General features: G+C 42.4%; 2 protein-coding genes across 2 annotated transcripts; both read left to right on the top strand.

Moving 5' to 3' along the window:
- Positions 1–9506: 9506 nt before the first annotated feature.
- Positions 9507–19162, top strand: LOC119882492 (olfactory receptor 1509-like). Its single transcript, XM_038692534.1, has 2 exons — positions 9507–10443; positions 19005–19162. The coding sequence occupies exons 1-2, from the start codon at positions 9507–9509 to the stop codon at positions 19160–19162; spliced, it is 1095 nt and encodes a 364-aa protein (XP_038548462.1).
- Positions 19163–20719: 1557 nt separating this feature from the next.
- LOC119882491 (olfactory receptor 142-like) lies at positions 20720–21649 on the top strand. Its single transcript, XM_038692533.1, has one exon. The coding sequence runs from the start codon at positions 20720–20722 to the stop codon at positions 21647–21649; it is 930 nt and encodes a 309-aa protein (XP_038548461.1).
- Positions 21650–25340: the final 3691 nt, after the last annotated feature.

The following is a 25340-nucleotide window of genomic DNA, read 5'->3' as shown; positions in this document are numbered from 1 at the left end:
GAACACTTCAGTTTTCAAAGCATTTTAATCCAGCTGATAACACGTGAAAAAAATTACTCTGTCTGGGGACTAAATTCTTTAAGCTGCAGCTGAAACTCCAAAGGCTTGTTAGAGTTTCCATTATTTTGTTACACGCTGTTGAGCATGAACATTCACACTCAAAATCTTATTTGTTTGAATATCTGAAGACTCCCCTAGAACCCAGAGAGATACTCAATATGTTTAAATTCACAATATAAAAATCTTAAATTCTAATGTGACATACCAAGGTACACTATATGTGAAATAAATAAAAACACCTATGATACAATCTACTAGTTCTTCAATGAAGTCCACATTTTTTAACCTTCTTATTATTACTTGTTGTTGGCCTAGTGTTACAGAGATGTGTATAGTAAGGCCCTGGTTTATAGTGGGATTGAATTGGAAAAGGAAACCCAAGGTTTCAGGTCAAAGATCCATAGCAGTTGGGATGAAGTAAAAGGTGATTTTTTAAACACATGACAAAGTTCTTCTATAATATACAGTATTCAGCTCACATAATGAGCCTCTGTTACAGTTACAGTTATTAAAATCATTGTCCATCTTTTTCTCTCTGGTTCTTAACAGACCGTAAGCTCAGTACCTGCACCCTGCTTCCCTGGTTAACTTTTCTTGTGGATCTTTCTTTGAAACAATAAAGAGCATATCTAACTTGAAAAGGTGACGAACATGTTGCACTTTCATTATTATAATATATATATTATATTTTTATTATACTTGCCAACCACTCTTCAATTCTGTACTGTAGGCTACAGACTGAGAATGATGAAAAAAAAGTATTGAAGTATCTTTGATAAAACAAAGACTCTTAATACCATTCATCAAATTGATACATTTCCTCTGCTTAAATAAAAAAAAAATATTTAAATTTGACAATTGTCCTGTTAACAGTTATGATGTCTCTAATATCTGAATTAAACATTTAGTAATGATTGTTTTAAGCCACAAAAACTAGTTGAAGATAGAATTTCTTCTTGCAGACATGATAATATCATATATTATGTATTTGTCAATTATCACAAATAATCTCGAGTCTGAATAACAATAATTACAATAGCATAGATGGGAATCCTAACTTTTGGGCACATTTTACACTTTAAGATCATCAAATGAATGAACAAGTCTATAAATGTATTAGCATAGCTACAACTAAGGGAGAGCATTTTCTTAAAGAGGATCATACAACATAAAAAGTATTTAATCTTGAATCAGAAATAGGGGCACAATGGAATAACGCCTAGGCAACATAGATGTTTGCTGCTCATTGAATAACGTCTGCATATCTGAATGAAGGTGATGCTTTCAGTTGATATTGGACGTAGATGCTCCTGCTTCCCATTACTTTTTAAAACTCGTTTTTTTTTGTCCATCTTTATTTTTTCAGTGGGTGTACAGGTTCCACAGGCCATTCAATTCCTTTATGAAATTTCTTAATGAATGATGTTCAGGTATGGTCACGACTATGTACAGGTGCTGGTCATATAATTAGAATATCATCAAAAAGTTGATTTTATTTCAGTAATTCCATTCAAAAAGTGAAACTTGGATATTATATTAATTCATTCCACACAGACTGATATATTTCAAATGTTTATTTCATTTAATTGTGATGATTAAAACTGACAACTAATGGAAACCCCAAATTCAGTATCTCAGAAAATTGGAATATTACTGAAAACCAATACAAAAAGAGGATTTTTAGAAATGTTGGCCAACTGAAAAGTATGAACTTGAAAAGTATGAGCATGTACAGCACTCAATACTTAGTTGGGGCTCCTTTTGCCTGAATTACTGCAGCAATGCGGCGTGGCATGGAGTCGATCAGTCTGTGGCACTGCTCAGGTGTTATGAGAGCCCAGGTTGCTCTGATAGTGGCCTTCAGCTCTTCTACATTGTTGGGTCTGGCGTATCGCATCTTCCTCTTCACAATACCCCATAGATTTTCTACAGGGTTAAGGTCAGGCCAGTTTGCTGGCCAATTAAAAACAGGGATACCATGGTCCTTAAACCAGGTACTGGTAGTTTTGGCACTGTGTGCAGGTTCCAAGTCCTGTTGGAAAATGAAATCTGCATCTCCATAAAGTTGGTCAGCAGCAGGAAGCATGAAGTGCTCTAAAACTTCCTGGTAGACGGCTGCGTTGACCTTGGACCTCAGAAAACACAGTGGACCAACACCAGCAGATGACATGGCACCCAAACCATCACTGACTGTGGAAACTTCACACTAGACTTCAAGCAACGTGGATTCTGTGCCTCTCCTCTCTTCCTCCAGACTCTGGGACCTTGATTTCCAAAGGAAATGCAAAATTTACTTTCATCAGAGAACATAACTTTGGACCACTCAGCAGCAGTCCAGTCCTTTTTGTCTTTAGCCCAGGCGAGACGCTTCTGACACTGTGTCTTGTTCAACAGTGGCTTGACACAAGGAATGCGACAGCTGAAACCCATGTCTTGCATACGTCTGTGCGTGGTGGTTCTTGAAGCACTGACTCCAGCTGCAGTCCACTCTTTGTGAATCTCCTCCCACATTTTTGAATGGGTTTTGTTTCACAATCCTCTCCAGGGTGCGGTTATCCCTATTGCTTGTACACTTTTTTTCTACCACATCTTTTCCTTCCCTTCACCTCTCTATTAATGTGCTTGGACACAGAGCTCTGTGAACAGCCAGCCTCTTTAGCAATGACCTTTTGTGTCTTGTCCTCCTTGTGCAAGGTGTCAATGGTCGTCTTTTGGACAGCTGTCAAGTCGGCAGTCTTCCCCATGATTGTGTAACCTACAGAACTAGACTGAGAGACCATTTAAAGGCCTTTGCAGGTGTTTTGAGTTAATTAGCTGATTAGAGTGTGGCACCAGGTGTCTTCAATATTGAAACTTTCACAATATTCTAATTTTCTGAGATACTGATTTTGGGGTTTTCATTAGTTGTCAGTTATTCAATTCAATTCAATTCAATTTTATTTATATAGCGCCAAATCACAACAACAGTTATCTCACAGCGCTTTTCATAAAAGAGCAGGTCTAGACCGTACTCTATGATGTTATTTACAGAAGCCCAACAGTTCCCACCAAGAGCAGCACTAGGCGACAGAGGCAAGGAAAAACTTCCTTTTAAGAGGCAGAAACCTCGAGCAGAACCATGGCTCAGGGTGGGCGGCCATCTGCCTCGACCGGTTGGGGTGAGAGAGAGAGAGAGAGAGATGTAAGGAGAGAGAGATGTAAGGAGAGAGAGAGGGGAGGGAGGCAGCCTACACAATATACACACAGAGGTACACACAGTGAAGGTAATGTTGCTATAGACTAAATGAAAAATGGTACAGATATTTATAATAGTGTTAATGGTAACCATCGTAATGTTAATGATTATAATAACAATAATAACAATAAGACTAGCAACAATAGTCGTTGCAGCAGAGGGTGTTGAGCAGGAACACGGGGGCAGCAGGTGACCCGCAGCCACAGATCCAGACTCCACAGCTCCAGAGCCAGAAAACCTGCAGGAAGTGATAGGAGGAGAGAGGAGAGGGACGAGAAAGCACAAGACTACCAGAAAGGGGAGAAGTTGTGTTAGTAACATGCAATAATGGGATAAGGTTGCATACAGAGGGAGAGAAAGTAGAGGAGAGAGGAGCTCAGTGCATCATGGGAAATCCCCCGGCAGTCTAGGCCTATAGCAGCATAACTAAGGGATGGTTCAGGACTCACCTGAGCCAGCCCTAACTATAAGCTTTATCAAAGAGGAAAGTCTTAAGCCTACTCTTAAATGTGGAGATGGTGTCTGCCTCCTGAACCCAAACTGGAACCTGGTTCCACAGGAGAGGAGCTTGATAGCTGAACGCTCTGGCTCCTAGTCTACTTTTGGAGACTCTAGGAACCACAAGTAACCCTGCATTCTGGGAGCGCAGTGCTCTGGTGGGGTAGTAAGGTACTATGAGCTCTTTAAGATAAGATGGTGCCTGACCATTAAGAGCTTTGTAGGTAAGAAGAATGATTTTAAATTCTATTCTGGATTTTACTGGAAGCCAGTGCAGAGAAGCTAAAACAGGAGAAATGTGATCTCTTTTCCTGGTTCCTGTCAGAACACGAGCTGCAGCATTCTGGATCAGCTGAAGAGTCTTAATGGACTTTTTCGAGCAGCCTGATAATAAGGAATTGCAGTAATCCAGCCTAGAAGTAATAAATGCATGGACTAGTTTTTCTGCATCATTTTTAGACAGGATGTTCCTGATTTTCGCAATATTACGTAGGTGAAAAAAGGCGGTCCTTGAAATTTGCTTAATGTGAGACTTAAACGACATGTCCTGATCAAAGATAACTCCAAGATTCCTCACAGTGGTGCTGGAGGCCAGGGCGATGCCATCCAGGGAAACTATATCTTTAGATAATGCGTCACGGAGGTGCTTAGGCCCCAGAGCAATAACTTCAGTTTTATCTGAGTTTAACAGTTATAATCATCAAAATTAAAAGGAATGAACACTTGAAATATATCAGTCTGTCTGGAATGAATGTATACATTATACAGGTTTCACTTTTTGAATGGAATTACTGAAATAAATCAACTATTTGATGATATTCTAATTATATGACCAGTACCTGTATGTCCAGTATCTCACAAAAGTGAGTCCACCCCTCACATTTTTGTAAATATTTGATTATATCTTTTCATGTGTCAATACTGAAGAAATGACACTTTGCTACAACGCAAAGTAGCAAGTGTACAGTTTGTATAACAGTGTAAATCTGCTGTCCCCTCAAAATAACACATCACACAGCCATTAATGTCTATACTGCTGGCAACAAAAGTGAGGACACTACTAAGTGGAAATGTCCAAATTGGGCCCCAGAGCGTCTTATACAGACTTATCCGGGAGCAAAACGCCAGTACATCCCTGAGCACTAGAGTGGAGGAGGTGTGGCTGCCAATCTGAGCTGTCTGGGGTCTGTTTGTGAGGAAGTCAATTTGCAGAGTGTGGTTGATCAGTTTCATGGGGGCAGGGGGGGGGAAGGAGAAAGTATTCTGGGGCATGCATTCCAGCATTAATGATGTTCATTCTAAATGTAAGCAAAGATAACCAAGTTTTATTTTGAACCAAAAAACTCACCATTACTTATTAAAATAGAAAAAAGTAACAAAAAAATTTGATGTTGCTTCAGTATATATAGCCTGTTTCATAATGAAAACCCCCTCTCCTGAAAATGATATGAGTAATGTTTGTTGTACACAACGTCACAAGTGCACCGCATGATGATGATAGTATGTGTTTATGTAGGAGATTGAGAGAAAGCACAGCATGCGTTCACGTGAGTAAAGCAGATTTGTGGAGGGCCCATTTAGTGGGCCTTTTCAGGGGCCCAGTCATTTCTGTGGGCAGGCCTGCATGGGGAGATTGTGTTGAATGCTGAGTTGAAATCCACAAACAGCATTCTGATGTAGGAGTTGTTTTTGTCAAGGTGTGTGAGGGCTGAGTGGAGGGCAGTGGAGATGGCATCCTCTGTGGATCTGTTGGTTCTGAAAGCAAACTGCTGAGGGTCCAAGCTGGCTGGGATGTTGTTCTTTATGTGCTGCAGAACCTTTTTCTCAAAGCACTTCATCAGAATGGGGGTGAGAGCCACAGCACAGTAGTTGTTCAGACTACATACTGCAGACTTTTTAGGTTCAGTTATGATGGGAGCTGTCTTGAAGCAGGTGGAAACCCTTACGTGAGACTCTGAGATGTTGAAAATGTCAATGACCAAAAAGCAGCTCTTTGGCTCTGGATAGAACCCTCACCTTTATGTTCATCCAGGCATTCTGGTTGGGGAATGATTTTGTCTTACTGATCACCTTATCATTAACACATTTGTTGATTTATAATTTCACTGATGATGTATATTCCTCATGGTTGATGTGGTTCACCTGGGTGACGGCCAACATGCGCCAGACTGTGCACTCAAAACAGTCCAGAAGAGTTGCTGTAAAAACTGCTTCTACTGGTGGTTTGATCCTTGAATAAGCTGGGGTAAGTGGTCTCCGGTGTTCACAGACATTTTAACGACAATGATGACAAAAGACAATGACGGTGCACTTCTACACCATCCTCACCTCACGCTGCAACGTATCATTCATTCTGCAGAGAAGGTGATTGGCTGCAATCTTCCATCGCTTCAGGAACTATACGGAGACAAACGGTTTCAGACTCTCCCCTCTGGCAGGAGGCTGCGGTCTATCAGGGTCAAAACCTCTCCCCACAAAAACAACTTCAACCCATCTGCATCTAGCCTCATTAACAAGGCCCGGGCCCCCCACTGACACTCCCCCCTTTCAAATGATACAAATGTCTCTGCACGTGTAAATTTTACTTAATTTCATATCATGCACAAACCTGGAACATTGCACATATTTGTTGTTAATTGTTATTGTTCTACATTTTTATATTTTCAATTTACATATTTATGTACACTATATTCTCTTCCGTTGCAATACGTCTGCACAACACAAACCAGAGTAATGAGCATGTAAATATCTACCACATTGTTCTTTCTCCGCAAATAGTAGTATTAGCCCTCACTTGACCCAACTCAAGTTGAGAACTATCGACCAGTGACTCTTCTACCATTTTTATCCAAAACTATTGAACGGGCATTATTCAAACAGGTCTCAGAATTCCTCTCAGGGAATGACCTCCTAGATCCATATCAGTCCGGTTTTAAGAGTGCCCACTCTACTGAAACGGCTCTTCTGTCTATAATAGAAGCCCTAAGGTCAGCTAAAGCTGCAGCCCAATCCTCGGTTCTTATCCTGCTTGACCTATCAGCTGCCTTTGACACAGTCAACCACAGGATCCTGCTATCCGCTCTCTCAGCAATGGGCATCTCGAGTAAAGCACTCCTGTGGTTCAAATCCTACCTCTCGGGGCGTTCCTACAATGTTTTGTGGCAAGGACAATTATCCTCCTCCCACTGCCTCTCCACAGGGGTGCCCCAAGGCTCAGTGCTTGGGCCTCTTCTCTTCTCAATCTACACCACCTCAATGGGCCGATCATTCGCTCGCACGGCTTCTCTTACCACTGCTATGCAGATGACATGCAACTCTACCTATCCTTCCCGCCAGGCGATCCCACTGTCTCGGCGCGGATCACGGACTGTCTATCGGACATATCTGCATGGATGAAGCTTGCCACCTTCAACTAAACCTCTCTAAGACTGAACTCTTGGTCATTCCAGCCAAGCAATCTATCCACCATAACATCAAACTACAAATTGACTCCGCAACCATCACTCCAATCAGGGTGGTGAGAAACTTGGGTGTCATGATTGATGACCAGCTGTCCTTTTCAGACCATGTTGCTGCTGTCTCTCGGTCATGCCGCTTTGCTCTATACAACATAAGGGAAATCAGGCCCTACATCACTCAGTACGCCACCCAGCTTCTGGTACAGGCCATGGTTATCTCTCGCATCGACTATTGCAATGCCCTCCTAGCAGGTCTTCCAGCTTGTGCGGTGAAACCCTTACAAATGGTTCAGAATGCAGCAGCACGTCTGGTTTTTGATCAGCCCAAAAGGACTCATGTCACTCCATTACTCAGTGACCTCCACAGGCTCCCTGTGGCCTCCAGAATCAGATTCAAGTCACTAATGCTTGCATACAGAGTGACTACTGGGTCTGCACCATCTACCTAAACTCCATAATAGAAGTTTATGTTCCTTCTCGGCCGCTACGCTCTTCCAGCAAACGCTGCTTGGCTCTGCCATCCCTTCAAACAAAGCGATCCCAGTCCCGGCTATTCTCATTTGTGAGACAACGATGGTGGAACGAGCTACCACACACCATCAGAGCAGGGGCGTCCCTCTCTAACTTCAAGAAGCTCTTAAAAACTCAACTCTTCCGAGAACAATTCCTCTTATAACACCTCTAACATGCACTTCCTGTGCTCTTCTTCTTCTATCCCCTACAATGATCTTGTATTGATTGCACTTTTTGTTAACTCTTACTTCCTTCCCTAGGTATTTACCCCATTGATGTGATATGTGCTGTGAGCTTTTACTAGTATTTATTGCTGCTCTTACTAGTATGTATTGTCAGTTGTCTGTAGTTGATGCTTTGTTGATGCTTGTATGTTGTTCCTCAAATGTAAGTCGCTTTGGATAAAAGCGTCTGCCAAATGAGTAAATGTAGTATTAATTTTCTCTATTCCTTTATTATTCTTATATAACTTGCATTGTCTATTCCACTTTTATATATTTTTACATTTATTTACGTCAACTGTATGTTTGTCTTCGTATTGCAAATTCCTTGTATGTGTAATACACTACTTTACAATAAAGCTCCTTCTGATTCTGATTCTGATGGCACTGCTGGACATCTTCTACTGTGAAGGGAAGTAAACATGATGTGTCTATCATCTGCGGCTGTAGTTTCAATGGCCGACCAGTGCATCTATGGTCCTCACCATATGGTGCTCATTTCTTTGTGCTTCTTCAAAATAGCTTGGACAGCACATCTGGACACCCCTTTCTGCCTTGAAATGTCTGCCTGGGAGAGACATTGCTAATGCAGTATAACTTGTGTCTTGTTGCTGTGCTCAGTCTTGCCATGGTGTGGTCGTAACATCAAATATTGATTTGAGTGGACTTTTGTTCACTTACTTCATCCTGGTGCTTCCTGATTTTATAGGAGAGCCTTTCCCGATCTTATTTGACTTTATTTTATCCCTTTTATTTTATTGTATTTTACTAATTTTATATTAATCTGTATTTTAGTCTTTTCAATGTTTTCATTCTCTTATCTTGTTTTTTTGTATTATTCCTTATACTTGTGAAAGCACTTCGTAACTTGTTTTTGAAAAGTGCTCTACAAATAAGGATGATTATTATTATTATTATCATTATTATTATTATTCCTGGTGGCCAAGTTGTTAAAATACATTTACAACAGCTACAATGTCCTAAATTTGATTCCAGCTCGGGATGATAATTTACCTAAATTATTTTGACATTTTAAGGAAAATGTCCAACTAGTTATCTATCTACACAAAAGAGAGTTTGCTGTTTTACCTGAAATCAGGATCATCAACAATCAGCGGCTCCTATGATACCGAGGTCAGACTGCTGCTGTGGGCGTCATCGGACCTGAAAAGTTTAAAAGAAGCAGAAGAAGAGTTTCAGCTCAGTCGGGAGGGACTCAGTGTGACTACAGCAGAGTAGCAGACAGTCTCATCACCTGGGTCTTTTAAAGTTGATTATCCTTGTATCATACAGATTTTATATTGTGGAATGGGAAGTTTGGGTAACTTGTCTGATTTGTTTTCATAATGAAGATTCAATCTGTTTACTGTTATTACCATCAGTTCTGTTGATGTGGGGTTAATGTGGAAGTGTTAGGTGTAGCCTATACCTTTACTAATCGATAACTAATATCACATAATAATTAACAATATTTATCCACTGCATAAAGTTCTGATTGTTTAATGAACCAAATGAAGGATCATGATAAACTCTACACAGGTTTCATATTTTATACTTGCTGCCTACTTTGACACTGGGGCATTGAAATACTTATATTTCATGATTGTCATGTCTTTATATATGTTAATTGTTGGTGCCAATCTTCTGCTCATTGTGGTTATCTGTATGAACAGAAGCTTACATGAACCTATGTACCTTTTTCTGTGCAGCCTGTTTGTAAATGAGCTGTATGGTAGTACAGGGTTGTTTCCATTCCTTCTGCTTCAGATTCTCTCTGACATTCACACTGTTTCTGCTCCCTTTTGCTTCTTGCAGATTTACTGTCTGTACTCTTATGGATGTGCAGAATTTGTGACCTTAGCCATCATGTCTTACGATCGATATCTTGCAATCTGTTATCCTCTACAATATAACACACGTATGACGTCTAAAACGGTTGCAATCCTTACCACATTAATATGGTTATACGGTGTACTTTTTACTGGTGTCATGTTGTCTCTGAGTGTCCCTTTACAGCTGTGTGGGAACACAATTCAAAAAGTGTACTGTGACAACTACCCCATCGTTAAACTGGCCTGCTCTGACACCACTGTAAATAACATGTATGGAATTTTTCACATGTGTACAGTAATTGTTGGTCTTATAATTTTAATTCTCTACACTTACATGAGGATTCTTAAAGTGTGTTTTTCTGGTTCTAAACAGACCAGACAAAAAGCTGTCAGTACCTGCACTCCTCACCTTGCTTCTCTGCTAAACTTTTCTTTTGGGGCCTTCTTTGAAATAATGCAGAGCAGGTTTAATCTGAGCAGTTTACCCAATATGTTGCGCATTCTTTTGTCATTATACTGGCTTACATGCCAACCGCTCGTCAGTCCTTTAGTGTATGGACTGAAAATGTCCAAAATACGCACTGTTTATAAAAGTCTGCTCTTTGGGGGAAAAATTAACTACAAATGTTATCTGACAACTACCAGAAATTCTTCAATAAAAAGAAATATATTCATTGATTGAGATAATTTATGAAAGTACTACTTTGAACTATATAATCTAACAACCATCTTTTGAATCAATTCAGCATCGGCCTTTCCTTAAATTACTAATGATTATTAATTTTTTTCTTAAAATGAACACTTCAGTTTTCAAAGCATTTTAATCCATCTGATAACACGTGACAAAAACTACTCTGTCTGGGGACTAAATTCTTTAAGCTGCAGCTGAAACTCCAAAGGCTTGTTAGAGTTTACATTATTTTGTTACACACTGTTGAGCATTTGTTTGAATATCTGAAGACTCCCCTAGAACCCAGAGAGATACTCAATATGTTTAAATTCACAATATAAAAATCTTAAATTCTAATGTGACATACCAAGGTACACTATATGTGAAATAAATAAAAACACCTATGATACAATCTACTAGTTCTTCAATGAAGTCCACATTTTTTAACCTTCTTATTATTACTTGTTGTTGGCCTAGTATTACAGAGATGTGTATAGTAAGGCCCTGGTTTATAGTGGGATTGAATTGGAAAAGGAAACCCAAGGTTTCAGGTCAAAGATCCATAGCAGTTGGGATGAAGTAAATGGTGATTTTGTAAACACATGACAAAGTTCTTCTATAATATACAGTATTCAGCTCACATAATGAGCCTCTGTTACAGTTACAGTTATTAAAATCATTGTCCATCTTTTTCTCTCTGGTTCTTAACAGACCGTAAGCTCAGTACCTGCACCCTGCTTCCCTGGTTACCTTTTCTTGTGGATCTTTCTTTGACATATCTAACTTGAAAAGGTGACGAACATGTTGCACTTTCATTATTATAATAATATATATTTATTTTTGTTATACTTGCCAACCACTCTTCAATTCTGTACTGTAGGCTACAGACTGAGAATGATGAAAAAAAGTATTGAAGTATCTTTGATAAAACAAAGACTCTTAATACCATTCATCAAATTGATACATTTGCTCTGCTTAAATAAAAAAAAACATATTTAAATTTGACATTTGTCCTGTTAACAGTTATGATGTCTCTATAATATCTGAATTAAACATTTAGTAATGATTGTTTTAAGCCACAAAAACTAGTTGAAGATAGAATTTCTTCTTGCAGACATGATAATATCATATATTATGTATTTGTCAATTATCACAAATCTTGAGTCTGAATAACAATAATTACAATAGCATAGATGGGAATCCTAACTTTTGGGCACATTTTACACTTTAAGATCATCAAATGAATGAACAAGTCTATAAATGTATTAGCATAGCTACAACTAAGGGGGAGCATTTTCTAAAAGAGGATCATACAACATAAAAAGTATTTAATCTTGAATCAGAAATAGGGGCACTTATACAGACTTATCCGGGAGCGAGACGCTTCTCACACAGACGCTGAAGGGTACCTTTAGCATCAAATAACTACGCTTTGTAACTTTTTCTGAAAGCATTGGTTTTGGACGCCCTGAGATGAGAATGGTCTGAAACTTTATAACAGAGTCCTTTTATTGTCTTGAGTTGCAGTCGTGGGTGTACAGCTTGAACAGGAGGGGGCTGAGCACACAGCCCTGGGGGGCTCGGGTGTTGAGCACTAGCAGAAGCAGACTGGCTGGTGGTCAAGAGTTTTTATTTTTTAGTTTCTAATGTCTTACTTTCTGATCCCCGACCGTTGGTCGGCCGGTCTATCAGCTCTCCGTCTGAAAGTACCGGGCTGAATTTCAGTCTCAGTACATCCCTGAGCACTAGAGTGGAGGAGGTGTGGCTGCCAATCTGAGCTGTCTGGGGTCTGTTTGTGGGCATGCGTTGGCGTCTGAAGCCACCTGTCGGAAGCTCCATCTTAAACCGGACTCTTATCCAGTTTTAATCCACTCTTTTTCGTTACATTTTTTTATATCCTTTTTATTTAACCTAAGTTAACCTTAACTTAAGTTTTACGTGGGTTAAGGATTTTAGTGATCCAACATGGATTTTAAGATAGATGACCGTAAAAACACCATCAACGCTAACGTTACTGACCACAACAAAGCTCCGGCGACTAACATTATGCTAGCCGAGATAACTTTGCCCCCTAACTTTGAGGACTGCACACTCCTTAAGAAAGCGAACAAAAAGATTGCCGATCTTATGGAAGACATGAGAAGACGTTCAGAGGAACTCAAAGAGAAAGATTCCCTGCTGACTGGCTTTATGGATGTGGCTTCAGTACAAGAGAAACAGATTGTTTCTCTTAGCGCAACCGCTAACATCCAGGAGACCGTGTTATGGGACGCCTCTAGCCTTCCCAGGCTTTCCTCCTGCTCGACTCCGAAGTATCAGTCAACCTGGGCTGAAGTGGTGGTCCGTGGCCGCAAGAGAGGCTCGGACGGGGCTGCCTCTCCTCCGCACATCGGCCTCTCCAACCGCTATGCAGCCCTGTCACTCAGATGATGCACCTGCGGCTTCGAGTCTCCCCGATACGGATCCCTTTCGGCGGTGAGATCTCTGTCAAGTAAGACTTTTAGTAAGCCAACACCTGTCTGATTCCAACACCAACAATCTGGTCGATCACTTCAATCATATCGTCACTAAATATTACTGCTCCTCTAAAGGTTAGGCCTACGTCTAAAGCTAGTAAGCAACCCTGGATAAATGACAGCATTTGTAGCCTGAAAAGGGAATGCAGGAAAGCAGAGCGCAGATGGAAAAAATCCAGTCTCCAAGTCCATTACCTCAGTCTGAAGGATTTATTAATTAACTACAATAACATGGTTAAGGATGCGAGAACACACTATTTTTCTGAACTCATTACTACACATAAACACAATCCCAGGTTTCTGTTTAAGACTGTGGATCAGCTGGTAAACCCAACCCCTCCTTGGGCCTCAGCTGGAAGTAATGATAACTGTGAATTGTTTTTATCTTATTTTACCAATAAGGTGGTGTCAATCAGAGCCTCTATTACTCCCGCGGCCTCTTACTCAGAGGTTCCTCACCAGCAACAAGAGAGTTTTAACCAGTTTTATCCCATTGACTTGTCTGAGCTTTTAAAAACAGTATCACAAATGAGAGTGTCCTCCGGCCCACTTGATGTAATACCTACAAAGTTTTTACTGAAAGTAATAGATTCTGTTGGGCCCCATTTGATCTCTGTTTTCAACAGCTCCCTATCTACTGGTTGTGTCCCTGATTATTTTAAAGCGGCTTCCGTGAACCCACTTTTAAAGAAACCTGGTTTAGATCCCTCCCTCCCACAAAATTTTAGACCAATTTCAAAACTGCCTTTTATTGCAAAGATTCTAGAAAGAATTGTGTCCAAACAGCAGCTCACTGTACTGGGAAATAACAAAACATTTGAAAAGTTTCAATCTGGTTTTAGGAAGTACCACAGCACTGAGACTGCCCTGCTTAAAGTCACCAATGACCTTTTAATGTCTGCTGATGAAGGCATGTGCTCAGTCCTGATACTCCTGGACCTTAGGGCTGCTTTTGACACCACCGATCACAACATCATGTTAGACAGACTGAGGCACTGGGTGGGGATCTCTGGTACTGCCTTTAACCAGAACAAAGAAATATGACCACATTACTCCTATTTTAGCTTCATTACACTGGCTCCCAGTATGTTTTAGAATTGACTTTAAAATTCTATTGATCACTTTTAAAGCTCTTCATGGCCTCTCGCCTTGTTATATTTCTGACCTTTTAGTCCCATACGCACCAGCACGTACCTTGAGATCCTCGGGCAGAGGTCTGCTGTCTGTTCCAGAGTCTCGACTGAAAACTAAAGGGGACAGAGCGTTTGCTGTCAGGGCCCCGAGGCTCTGGAACAGCCTGCCCGAGGAAATCAGGTCGGCTGAGTCAGTGAACTCTTTTAAGTCCCTTCTTAAAACATACTTTTATAGGAGAGCCTTTCCCGATCTTATTTGACTTTATTTTATCCCTTTTATTTTATTCTGTTTTACTTATTTTATATTTATCTTAAACGTGTATTTTAGTCTTTTCAATGTTTTCTTGCTTTTATCTTGAATTGTTTTTTATTATTATTATTTGGGTATTATTGTCTTTACACTTGTTAAAGCACTTTGTAACTTGTTTTTGAAAAGTGCTCTACAAATAAAAATTATTATTATTAAGTCCAATATCAATTTGCAGAGTGTGGTTGATCAGTTTCATGGGGGCAGGGGGGAAAAAGGAGAAAGTATTCTGGGGCATGCATTCCAGTATTAATGACGTTCATTCTAAATGTAAGCAAAGATAACCAAGTTTTATTTTGAACCAAAAAACTCACCATTACTTATTAAAATAACAAAAAACTTAACAAAAATTTTTTATGTTGCTTTCGTAAAATGTAGCCTGTTTCATAATGAAAACCCCCTCTCCTGAAAATGATATGAGTTTGTTATACACAACGTCAAAAGTGCACCGCACGAGGCAGGATAGTATGTGTTAATGTAGGAGATAGAGAGAGAGCACAGCATGCGTTCACATGAGTAAAGCAGATTTGCGGAGGGCCCATTTACTGGACCTTTTCAGGGGCCCAGTCACTTCTGTGGGCAGGCCAGGTGTGAGGACTGAGTGGAGGGCAGTGGAGATGGCATCCTCTGTGGATCTGTTGGTTCTGAAAGCACACTAGTGAGGGTCCAAGCTGGCTGGGATGTTGTTCTTTATATGCTGCAGAACCTTTTACTCAAAGCACTTCATCAGAATGGGGGTGAGTGCCACTGCACAGTAGTTGTTCAGACTACATACTGCAGACTTTTTAGGTTCAGTGATGTTGGGGGCTGTCTTGAAGCAGGTGAAAACCCTTTCCTGAGACTCTGAGATGTTGAAAATGTCAGTTATAACGTCAACTAGCTGATTGACACAGTTTTTTAGTACGTGACCATGGATTTTATAAATCCCAGCAGCTTTACTCATATTCACTCTCAGCAAGACTCTTCTCACATCTGCTGTGGATACTGACAGTTGCCGGTCCTCTGTAGGAATAGTAGATGTTACAGCTGACCCTTTATTGAGGAGATCACAGTGAGCATAAAAGCTGTTATACTCATCTGGTAATGTGGCCTCACATAGCCTGTGATATTTCTGGGCGCCTAGCAAATCTTTGGTGTTGTTGGTGTTGAGGTCTCTCTTCAGTCTCTTCTTCGCCTCCTTGAGCCCAGCTTTCATGTGGTGGTGCTGTAAGCTTCTTTATCACATGACCAAAAAGCAGCTCTTTGGCTCTGGATAGAACCCTCACCTTTACGTTCATCCAGGCATTCTGGTTGGGGAATGATTTTGTCTTACTGATCACCTTATCATTAACACATTTGTTGATTTATAATTTCTCTGATGATGTATATTCCTCATGGTTGATTGGTTGGTTCACCTGTATAAGCACGCCGGCACACAGGACACATTAGCCCTTTTCTATGAAGCAAGGCACACCAGGCGGGGTGAGGTGTGGCGGACCGACCATACTGTCCATACGTAACCCGAGACGTTCCCCTTCGAGGGAACTCGAACTGCGTCGGTGACGACACTATGGGAACGACATACCCACTTAGGCCGCGCTGAAACCCTGCCTGCCCCCAGCCTGCCCCCAGCCTGCAGAACCTGACGGCACGACTAGGAGGAGAGCGCACGGGTGCCGGGTGCAGAAGGAAGGTCCAGACTGTAGAACCGGATGAAGGTGTGAGGGGTGGCCCAGCCAGCCGCATCACACAAATCCTGGAGCGACGCCCCTGCGAGGAGGGCCCTAGAAGCCGCCATGCCTCGAGTAGAGTGCGCCCTTATGGCCATAGGTGAAGGTATCCCGCGCACCTGATAGGCCAAGGAAATAGTCTGGACAATCCAGTTGCTGATCGTGTGTTTGGAAGCCGGGAGCCCAGCCTTGGGGGACCCAAAACACACCAGCAACTGGTCTGCTTTCCTCCACCGGGAAGACCTCAGAGTGTAAATACTCAGTGCTCTGACAGGGCAAAGCAGATGAAGTCTCCCGTCCTCCGCCGTCACATGAGGTGGGGGATGAAACGCCTGCAGCACCGTGGACCCTGCCAACCTGGATGGGACCTTAGGGACATAGCCCGGACAGGGGTGCAGGATGGCTCTGACCCTCCCCGGGGCAAACTCCAGGCATTGAGGAGACACCTCCTCAGAGAGGTGATAGCAAGGAGAAAGGCCATCTTAAGCGTCAGGTGCTTGGCCTCAGCCAACTCCAGGGGTTCGAAGGGGGCCTCAGCCAGCGCTTCGAGAACCACCACCAGGTCCCAGGTGTGAAGCCTGGAACTAGTCACGGGTCTCATCCTCCGGGCTCCATGGAGGAAGCGCACGACCAGTGGAAGCCTCCCCAGAGGCCCATCCCTCAGAGGGGTGTGGAACGCCACCACGGCAGCCACGGCAGCCACATATACCTTGAGTGTTGATGGGGAAAGGCGAGCAGAGAAACAGTCCTGGAGGAACTCCAGTACCATAGTCACCGGGCAGGTAACTGGGTCCAACGCTCGTTCTCTGCACCAGGTGGCAAACACATTCCACTTCAGGCCGTACATCCTTCTCGTGGACGGGGCTCTGGAGCTGAGCAGCGTCTTGACTGTTCCTGCCGTGAGGCCCGCCTCCAGGAACTGGGCCCCCTCAGGGGCCAGACTCACAGTCTCCATAGGGCGGGGCAAGGGTGAAAGACCAGGCCCCGCGCCTGAGACAGTAGGTCCTTCCTCAGAGGGACCTGCCATGGCGGGCCTTCTAGGAGCAAAATTAAGTCCGAGAACCACACTCAGGCCGGCCAAAACGGAGCTACTAACAGTAGGCTGACACCGTCCTGACGGACCCGCTCCAGAACCCCCAGAAGCAGAGCGACTGGGGGAAATTCATAAAGCCGCAGCCTCGGCCACGTCTGTACCATGGCATCCAGCCCTAGCGGGGCTGGGGGCGAGAGGGAGAACCACAGATGACAGTGCGTCGTCTCTTGAGATTCAAACAAGTCCACGTCTATGGGGCCGAACTCTTCGCATAGTAACTCCACCACCTCGGGGTGGAGTCTCCATTCCCCGGGCCTCAGCCCCTGTCTTGACAGCAGGTCTGCTCCCTGATTCTGGGTCCCAGGGATGTACATCACTCTGAGGGACAGCAGTCTCTGCTGGGACCACAGGAGGATCCGATGTGCCAGCTTGCATAAAGGGCGCGAGCGCAGACCCCCCTGGTGATTCAAATAGGCGACCACCGCCGTGTTGTCGGTCCTGACAAGTACGTGGCGACCGCCCCATCCCGTGAGGCGTCTGTCAAAATAATTGTCCGGCGACATGACGCTCCCAACACGGGCCCTTGGGACAGGAACTAAGGTTTCTTCCATACTGACAGGGAACGAAGGCACCTGCTCGTAATCCGTATCAGACGGAACGTATTTCCCCTTGGGGAGAATCTCTTGGATTTCAACCACCACTGCAGGGCTCTCATGTGCAGCAGGGAAGACGGGATTACGCTGGACGCTGCTGCCATGAGACCCAACACTCTCTGAAAGTGTTTCACAGTGATGGAGCGGCCTAGCTTTATTCTGGTTACTAAGGACACAATGGACCCGACGCGTGCAGGCGACAGGTGGGCCCACATTGTCATCGAGTTCCACACCACCCCTAGGAACGTAGTCTGTTGGGCGGGTGTCAGCACGCTCTTCTTCGCGTTGAGCCGCAGCCCCAAACGCCGAAGGTGGGCGAGGACGACATCTCGATGCCGAACCGCTAACTCTCGAGACTGGGCCAGAATGAGCCAGTAGTCGATGTAGTTCAGTATGCGGATGCCCTGGAGCGCATCCTGTCGTCTTGGGAGAAGAGAGCCGCAGGGGACCTCAGCACCCTCAGGGACAGGGCCTCGCAATGGCCACAAGCAGCCCCCTCGAGAGCTGCCTGGGCATGCGGCATCCCCAGACAGGAAACACACAGGATATGAGTGTCGCCCGCCGTGATGTAACGTGGGCACAGGAAAACACATCGCCTGAATTGCTCACCAGCCGTCTCTCTGTCTGCCATCCTTCCAGGTAAGAGATCGGATTACTGTAGTCTTTCTTAACATGCCAGAGTGCCTGCTGAATAGAAAAAGGCTAATGTGTCCTGTGTGCCGGCGTACTTATATACGCCTCCAGTTACGCCGTCACACGCTACCGTTCTAGCAACACCAATAGGATTGGAGTAGTTTCATTCATGTTAAGCCCTGCCACGCCCAGAGGCGTTCCCATAGTGTCGTCACCAACGCAGTTCGAGTTCCCTCGAAGGGGAACTGCTTCTAATGGTGGTTTGATCCTTTGAATAAGCTGGGGTAAGTGAGCTGACCAGACTTCTCTGGACAATATAAGGATGTGCCTGGGTCTAACTGTTTTCTACCGGTACTGACCAGTTCTCTGCAAACGACACCACTTCTGTTTGGAGGGGGTCCAGACAGATCACTAACTACAAAACCAAAGCCCCCCACTCCATCAACGACTGTCGCCGGGAAAATGAGCTGAACCAGTTCTACTGCCGCTTTGAGAGTCAATTGGGCACCATCCCCCGTGACTCCTCCGCTCAGCTTCAGCCCCAGTCCACCACCCCACCCCCTCCTCAGAGTTGGCCGGCTCCCCACCTCCCCTCCTCTCTCCATCTCAGAGGGGGAAGTCAACAGGCTATTCAGGAGGCAGAAACCCCGCAAAGCAGCTGGGCCAGACTCTGTATCCCCATCTACCCTGAAGCACTGTGTTGATCAGCTGTCTCCGGTGTTCACTGACATTTTAACGAGAATGATGACAAACGACAATGACGGTGCACTTCTACACCATCCTCACCTCACGCTGCAATGTGTCATTCATTCTGCAGAGAAGGTGATTGGCTGCAATCTTCCATCGCTTCAGGAACTGTACGGACACAAACGGTTTCAGACTCTCCCCTCTGGCAGGAGGCTGCGGTCCATCAGGGTCAAAACCTCTCCCCACAAAAACAGCTTCAACCCATCTGCAGCTAGCCTCATTGATATTTGCCCGGGCCCCCCACTGACACTCCCCCCTTTCAAATAATATACATGTCTCTGCACGTGTAAATTTTACTTCATTTCATATATGCCTGGAACATTGCACATATTTGTTGTTAATTGTTGTTCTATATATTTATTTTTCCAATTTACATATTTATGTACACTATATTCTCTTCCGTTGCAATACGTCTGCACAACACAAACCAGAGTAATTACATTTAAATATCTACCACATTCTTCTTTCTCTGCAAATAGTTGTATTAATTTTTTCTATTCCCCCATTATTCTTACAGTATATAACTTGCATTGTCTATTCCACATTTATATATGTTTACATTTATTTACGTCAACTGTATGTTTGTCTTCGTATTGCAAATTCCTTGTATGTGTAATACACTACTTTACAATAAAGCTCCTTCTGATTCTGATTCTGATGACACTGCTGGACATCTTCTACTATGAAGGGAAGTAAACATGATGTGTCTATCATCTATGGCTGTAGTTTCAATGGCCGACCAGTGCATCTATGGTCCTCACCATATTTCTTTGTGCTTCTTCAAAATAGCTTGGACAGCACATCTGGACACCCCTTTCTGAATTGAAATGTCTGCCTGGGAGAAACATTGCTAATGCAATATAACTTGGTGGTTGTAACATCAAATATTGATTTGATTTAGATTTTCCTTTTGTTCACTCACTTCATCCTGGTGCATCCTGGTGGCCAAGTTGTTAAAATACATTTACAACAGCTACAATGTCCTATGTTCTAGCTCGGGATGATAATTTACCTAAATTATCTAATTTATCTATTATCTATCTACACAAAAGACAGTTTGCTGTTTTACCTGAAATCAGGATCATCAACAATCAGCGGCTCCTATGATACCGAGGTCAGACTGCTGCTGTGGGCGTCATCGGACCTGAAAAGTTTAAAAGAAGCAGAAGAAGAGTTTCAGCTCAGTCGGGAGGGACTCAGTGTGACTACAGCAGAGTAGCAGACAGTCTCATCACCTGGGTCTTCTAAAGTTGATTATCTTTGTATCATACAGATTTTATATTGTGGAATGGGAAGTTTGGGTAACTTGTCTGATTTGTTTTCATAATGAAGATTCAGTCTGTTTACTGTTATTACCATCAGTTCTGTTAATGTGGGGTTAATGTGGAAGTGTTAGGTGTAGCCTATACCTTTACTAATCGATAACTAATATCACATAATAATTAACATTATTTATCCACTGCATAAAGTTCTGATTGTTTAATGAACCAAATGAAGGATCATGATAAACTCTACTCAGGTTTCATATTTTATACTTGTTGCCTACTTTGACACTGGGGCATTGAAATACTTATATTTCATGATTGTCATGTCTTTATATATGTTAATTGTTGGTGCCAATCTTCTGCTCATTGTGGTTATCTGTCTGAACAGAAGCTTACATGAACCTATGTACCTTTTTCTGTGCAGCCTGTTTGTAAATGAGCTGTATGGTAGTACAGGGTTGTTTCCATTCCTTCTGCTTCAGATTCTCTCTGACATTCACACTGTTTCTGCTCCCTTTTGTTACCTGCAGATTTTCTGTGTGCACTTTTATGGAAGTGTACAATTTTTCACCTTGGGTGTCATGTCTTATGACAGATACCTCGCTATCTGTCATCCTTTACAATATCACATACGTATGACATCCAGCAAGGTTGCAATCCTCACTGCGTTCATATGGTTGTATAGTGTACTTGCAACTGTTGTCATGATGTCTCTGAGTGTCCCTTTACAGCGATGTGGAAACACAATTGAAAAAGTGTACTGTGACAACTACTCCATCGTTAAACTGGCCTGCTCTGACACCACTGTCAGTAACATATTTGGACTTGTTTACATTTTTACAGTAATTTTTGGTCTTGTCATTTTAATTCTCTACACGTACATGAGGATTCTTAAAGTGTGTTTTTCTGGTTCTAAACAGACCAGACAAAAAGCTGTCAGTACCTGCACTCCTCACCTTGCTTCTCTGCTCAGCTTTGCTTTCGGGTCTTTCTTTGAAATAGTTCAGGGCAGATTTAATATGAGCAGGGTACCCATAATGTTTCGCATCTTTTTATCATTATACTGGCTTACATGCCAACCGCTGTTCACCCCCGTATTGTATGGACTGAATATGTCCAAAATCCGCATCATATCCAAAATTCTTTATTTAGGTAGGAGAATGTAGAACTACTGCTACTACTATTAATGCAGAATACTTACTACTGTGTGTCATCTGTTGTAATTACTTAATAAATAAAAGAGCATAATGCCAATTCTGTTTCTGGATACTTTGAAAATCATTTTAAACAGGCCAGTGGACTGTGGTCATATCTCATATGTTAGTCAGCCTGGAGCTTTGGCCTGCACCTGGTCTCGGGTAGAGCTATATTTATATAAACACAGTTACAAAGTGCTTTACATGCTGACATGGAAAACAAATAAAGACATGGCACATTAACATAGAAAACACAACACAAAAGTAAGTGAACCAAAACCTGAGACAGGGATGGTGATCTATGAAAAGTGTTAGGCCAGCCGGTTGTGGACTCAAACGCAGACAGAACAGGTACCACGTGCACACATAGACATCAAAAGGGGCTTCAGCTCCTGCCCTTTTTCTTCCTCAAGAGAAAGTGACCTTCTTTCTGTGGTGCTTTTTTATTTTTAATAGTAATAATATAAAGTGTAGCCTACTGTACTTAATGGAGAAACTACAGGTGAACACAGTAACATTAATGTCCAATAATGTCACACTGATATACAAATTATGAGAGAGAGAAGAGAAGATATCTTTATTGTCACATACATGTTGTGAAATTCATTCTCTGCATTTAACCCATCTAAAATGCGCAAATTTGCATACTTTTGACAGGGCAATGCAGGTGAATAGGATAAACAAAATAACTAAAGCAAATCACCTCAGAACTTCCCCAGTTAATGACTTACATCAGGAGTCTTTCCCTGAAATGTTATGTTTGGTTAATTGAGAAGAAATCTACAGATGCAAACAGATGGAGGACAGTAGGTTTAAAACAAACTCCATCTGAATGTGTATTTGAGGTTTTCTTCGATGATGATGATGATGATACAGACAGTCCTTCCTCAAATGTGAAACTAAGTCCATGTAACCGTCAGTTATTGTATGTGTGTGTGTGTACATGCATAGCAATAATCATAATAATAATAATAATAATAATAATGTATTTGATCAATACATTAACGTATTCAGAAAATTCATTATTCTGTTGTTTTGTTATGTGAAGCTAAAAAGTATTTAAACAATTCATTTGAATCATGCCTGCAGCAAAAAATGCCAAAAAGACAAAAGATACAGAAAAAGGAGAAGGAGCGCCAGGAAACAGCCAAGAGTGGCAAATCGCTAAATGCATGATTAAAACCAGGTACCAGAAGCAAAACCCAAGAGAGAACACATAACTCAGATGCTGAAAGTGTTACACCTGAGCGAGCAGTTGAATTCTCTGAAGGAACAACCGAAACTGGTGGATAATGTTGAGTTTGAGGAAGCAATAGAAGATGATGAGGGTGAGGAAACTGGTTGTAGAAGGGGCCGTATCAAAAATTGCATCCTTAAAGTATCCAACAGATCCCGTCCACAACCAAGCTTTTGATCTCAAGTGTGTGGATAGAAGACCACGCCAACCTGTCCTTAAGATTTCCCCAAAATACTGAAGGCTGATCATTTCAGAAGACATGGTATGAAAATAGAAAGTGGGTTTAATGAAAACTCTGAGTAAGTTGAGCCTGAGATGAGGAAAACTCTGGGTTTTCGGTTTCAGAGAGCGAGATCAGATAAACTCTGTAACCCCGGCAACTTACGCTGTGAACCTTCACAGCATAAGTTACTTCAACAAACGCTGAGTTTCTCTCTGACTCCTCCCCTCCTGCGGAGCCTGAAGTGGCTGTCTGTTTTTTCCTCATTCAGACTGTCGATGTCAAAGCACGTATTGGAACGCAGTTACGTCTTTAGAAACATCGAAATTACGGTTAAATAAGCCGTTAGTTTTTTTTACCCAAACATGATCTTGAACATGACGCTTTTATGATGTCATGGATGTGAGGACAGAGAGTTATCTCTGGACATCGTAAATTTATCCTCGGCACAGAATCAAATCTATAAGCTACACTGTCCTTCTTTATAACACAGTGACTCTGTGGACACGAAGGCAAAACAAAACACTTACCGTGAGCTACAAAACTGATCAATGAACAGTGACCTTTCATCTTCAGCACAGGTTGAACATTCCTGTCGTAGATATCAGCTGGATATGATGTGAAGATTTCTGAGTGAGGATGACTGCGGTGCAGCTGAAACTAATTTTTTCATTCTCATTTCATTAGTCTAAACTGTGTCTAATCTGTTCCATTAATATTTTCATCCTCAGTTATTGCCACCGGCGTTTAGTCCCGTCAGGTTCCGGCTGAATAAACAGGCCTGGAGCTGTTTGAAATGAATAACAGGCTGCAGGAGAATCCAGCTCTTTATCATTCATTTAGGAAATTCCAGTCTGGCAAATGATGAAGGAGCAACGCTGTATAAAATGTAATATTGTAAATGCTGTAGGAAGCGCATGTAGGAAGGGAGGCGCGGGCACAGTTGTAGAGACAAGCGGGCTCACACACACCCGCTGCCGCTGCCAAAGTTGAACTTTCTGTCCGCGACGCGCAGCACAAGAAGAAGATGGATGAGAGACGATGATCCTCGCCGTCTGTGACTTCCCTGAAATATATTAACAGGACATTAACAGGCGGGCGTTTACATGATTACATTTGTCAGATGTATGAATATATATAATGTAATAATATAGCCTATCAACTAACGTTACTAATAGTTTTACTTTAAGCTAGGCTATGAAGGAATCCAGTAGGGCACAGAATCGCTTTCCATGTGAAAAGACCCAAAGTCTTGCACTGAAAGTGCTCCTGTGTTTGAGCAGCACGTCATGGAGTGGGTGGGAGACATTGTCCAAGAGGACATGTAGTTTGGACAGCATCCTCTTCTCTGACACCAGCGACAGAGAGTCCAGCTCCACCCCCACAACGTCACCGGCCTTGCAGATCAGTTTGTTGAGTAAAAAAGACGACGTATGGGTTTCAAACCAGAAACAAAACCGGCCGCATGGAACTAAGGGCAAAATGATCTTATAAAAATGGAGACAGATCCTCAGGAATGTGTTTCAAGCGGGCAAACTGCTACCAGCCGTGTCTCAGCACCTTATGGGAATATCAGACATGAAGTGTTTCCATCTCCCATTTAGCGCGTTTTATGACAAAAAACACCTCAAGCGAGCGTAAAAAAAAACCTTTAGTGAAATTAGGGTTTTTTTGAGATTTTGTTGTTTTCATCAACCTTTTCTAAAGCAACACTTCAAACTGGATGAAACAGTTCAACCAGTTTTAAGTTTTTGTTTCTTTCTTCCAGGCCTACAGCAGTGGGGGGAACCTGAAGGTTTTGGTTCTATTGTTCTGAGGACAGGTCATGTGATAGCTATGAGCTAAGGCTGACAGATGGCTTTCTTTAGCAAAACCTGCAGAGTGTGTGAACTGTGATATTTTATATTTATTCAAAGAATGGCTTATAAGCCATTATAAGCCTCATAAATTTTTTCCAGTTGCTATTTTTTCTAGCTTGGTTAGGTAACTGTGAGGATTTTTCAAACTAAAAGTCTATCAAGAACCAGGCAAATTATGACGTGGAAGACTTTAAAATGAAACATTAGTGTAGGAAGTTACAAGTTTCATTATTAGTAAAAATGTAAGCAACTAGAAATGATTAGTAAATACAAACAGCGTTTTTGTTAAGGAGGCGTCCCTAGCGATAGCGCGATAAAGGTGTTGACAGCCCTCCGAAGGCCCTA

The sequence above is a fragment of the Micropterus salmoides genome, unplaced genomic scaffold (assembly GCF_014851395.1).
Source record: "Micropterus salmoides isolate LMB-PRFRI ecotype aquatic unplaced genomic scaffold, ASM1485139v1 Ms_hic_scaffold_3, whole genome shotgun sequence".
NCBI classification, from domain to species: domain Eukaryota; kingdom Metazoa; phylum Chordata; class Actinopteri; order Centrarchiformes; family Centrarchidae; genus Micropterus; species Micropterus salmoides.
Note: the sequence above shows the minus strand (reverse complement) of the source record. Positions and strands in the feature narration are given on the sequence as shown.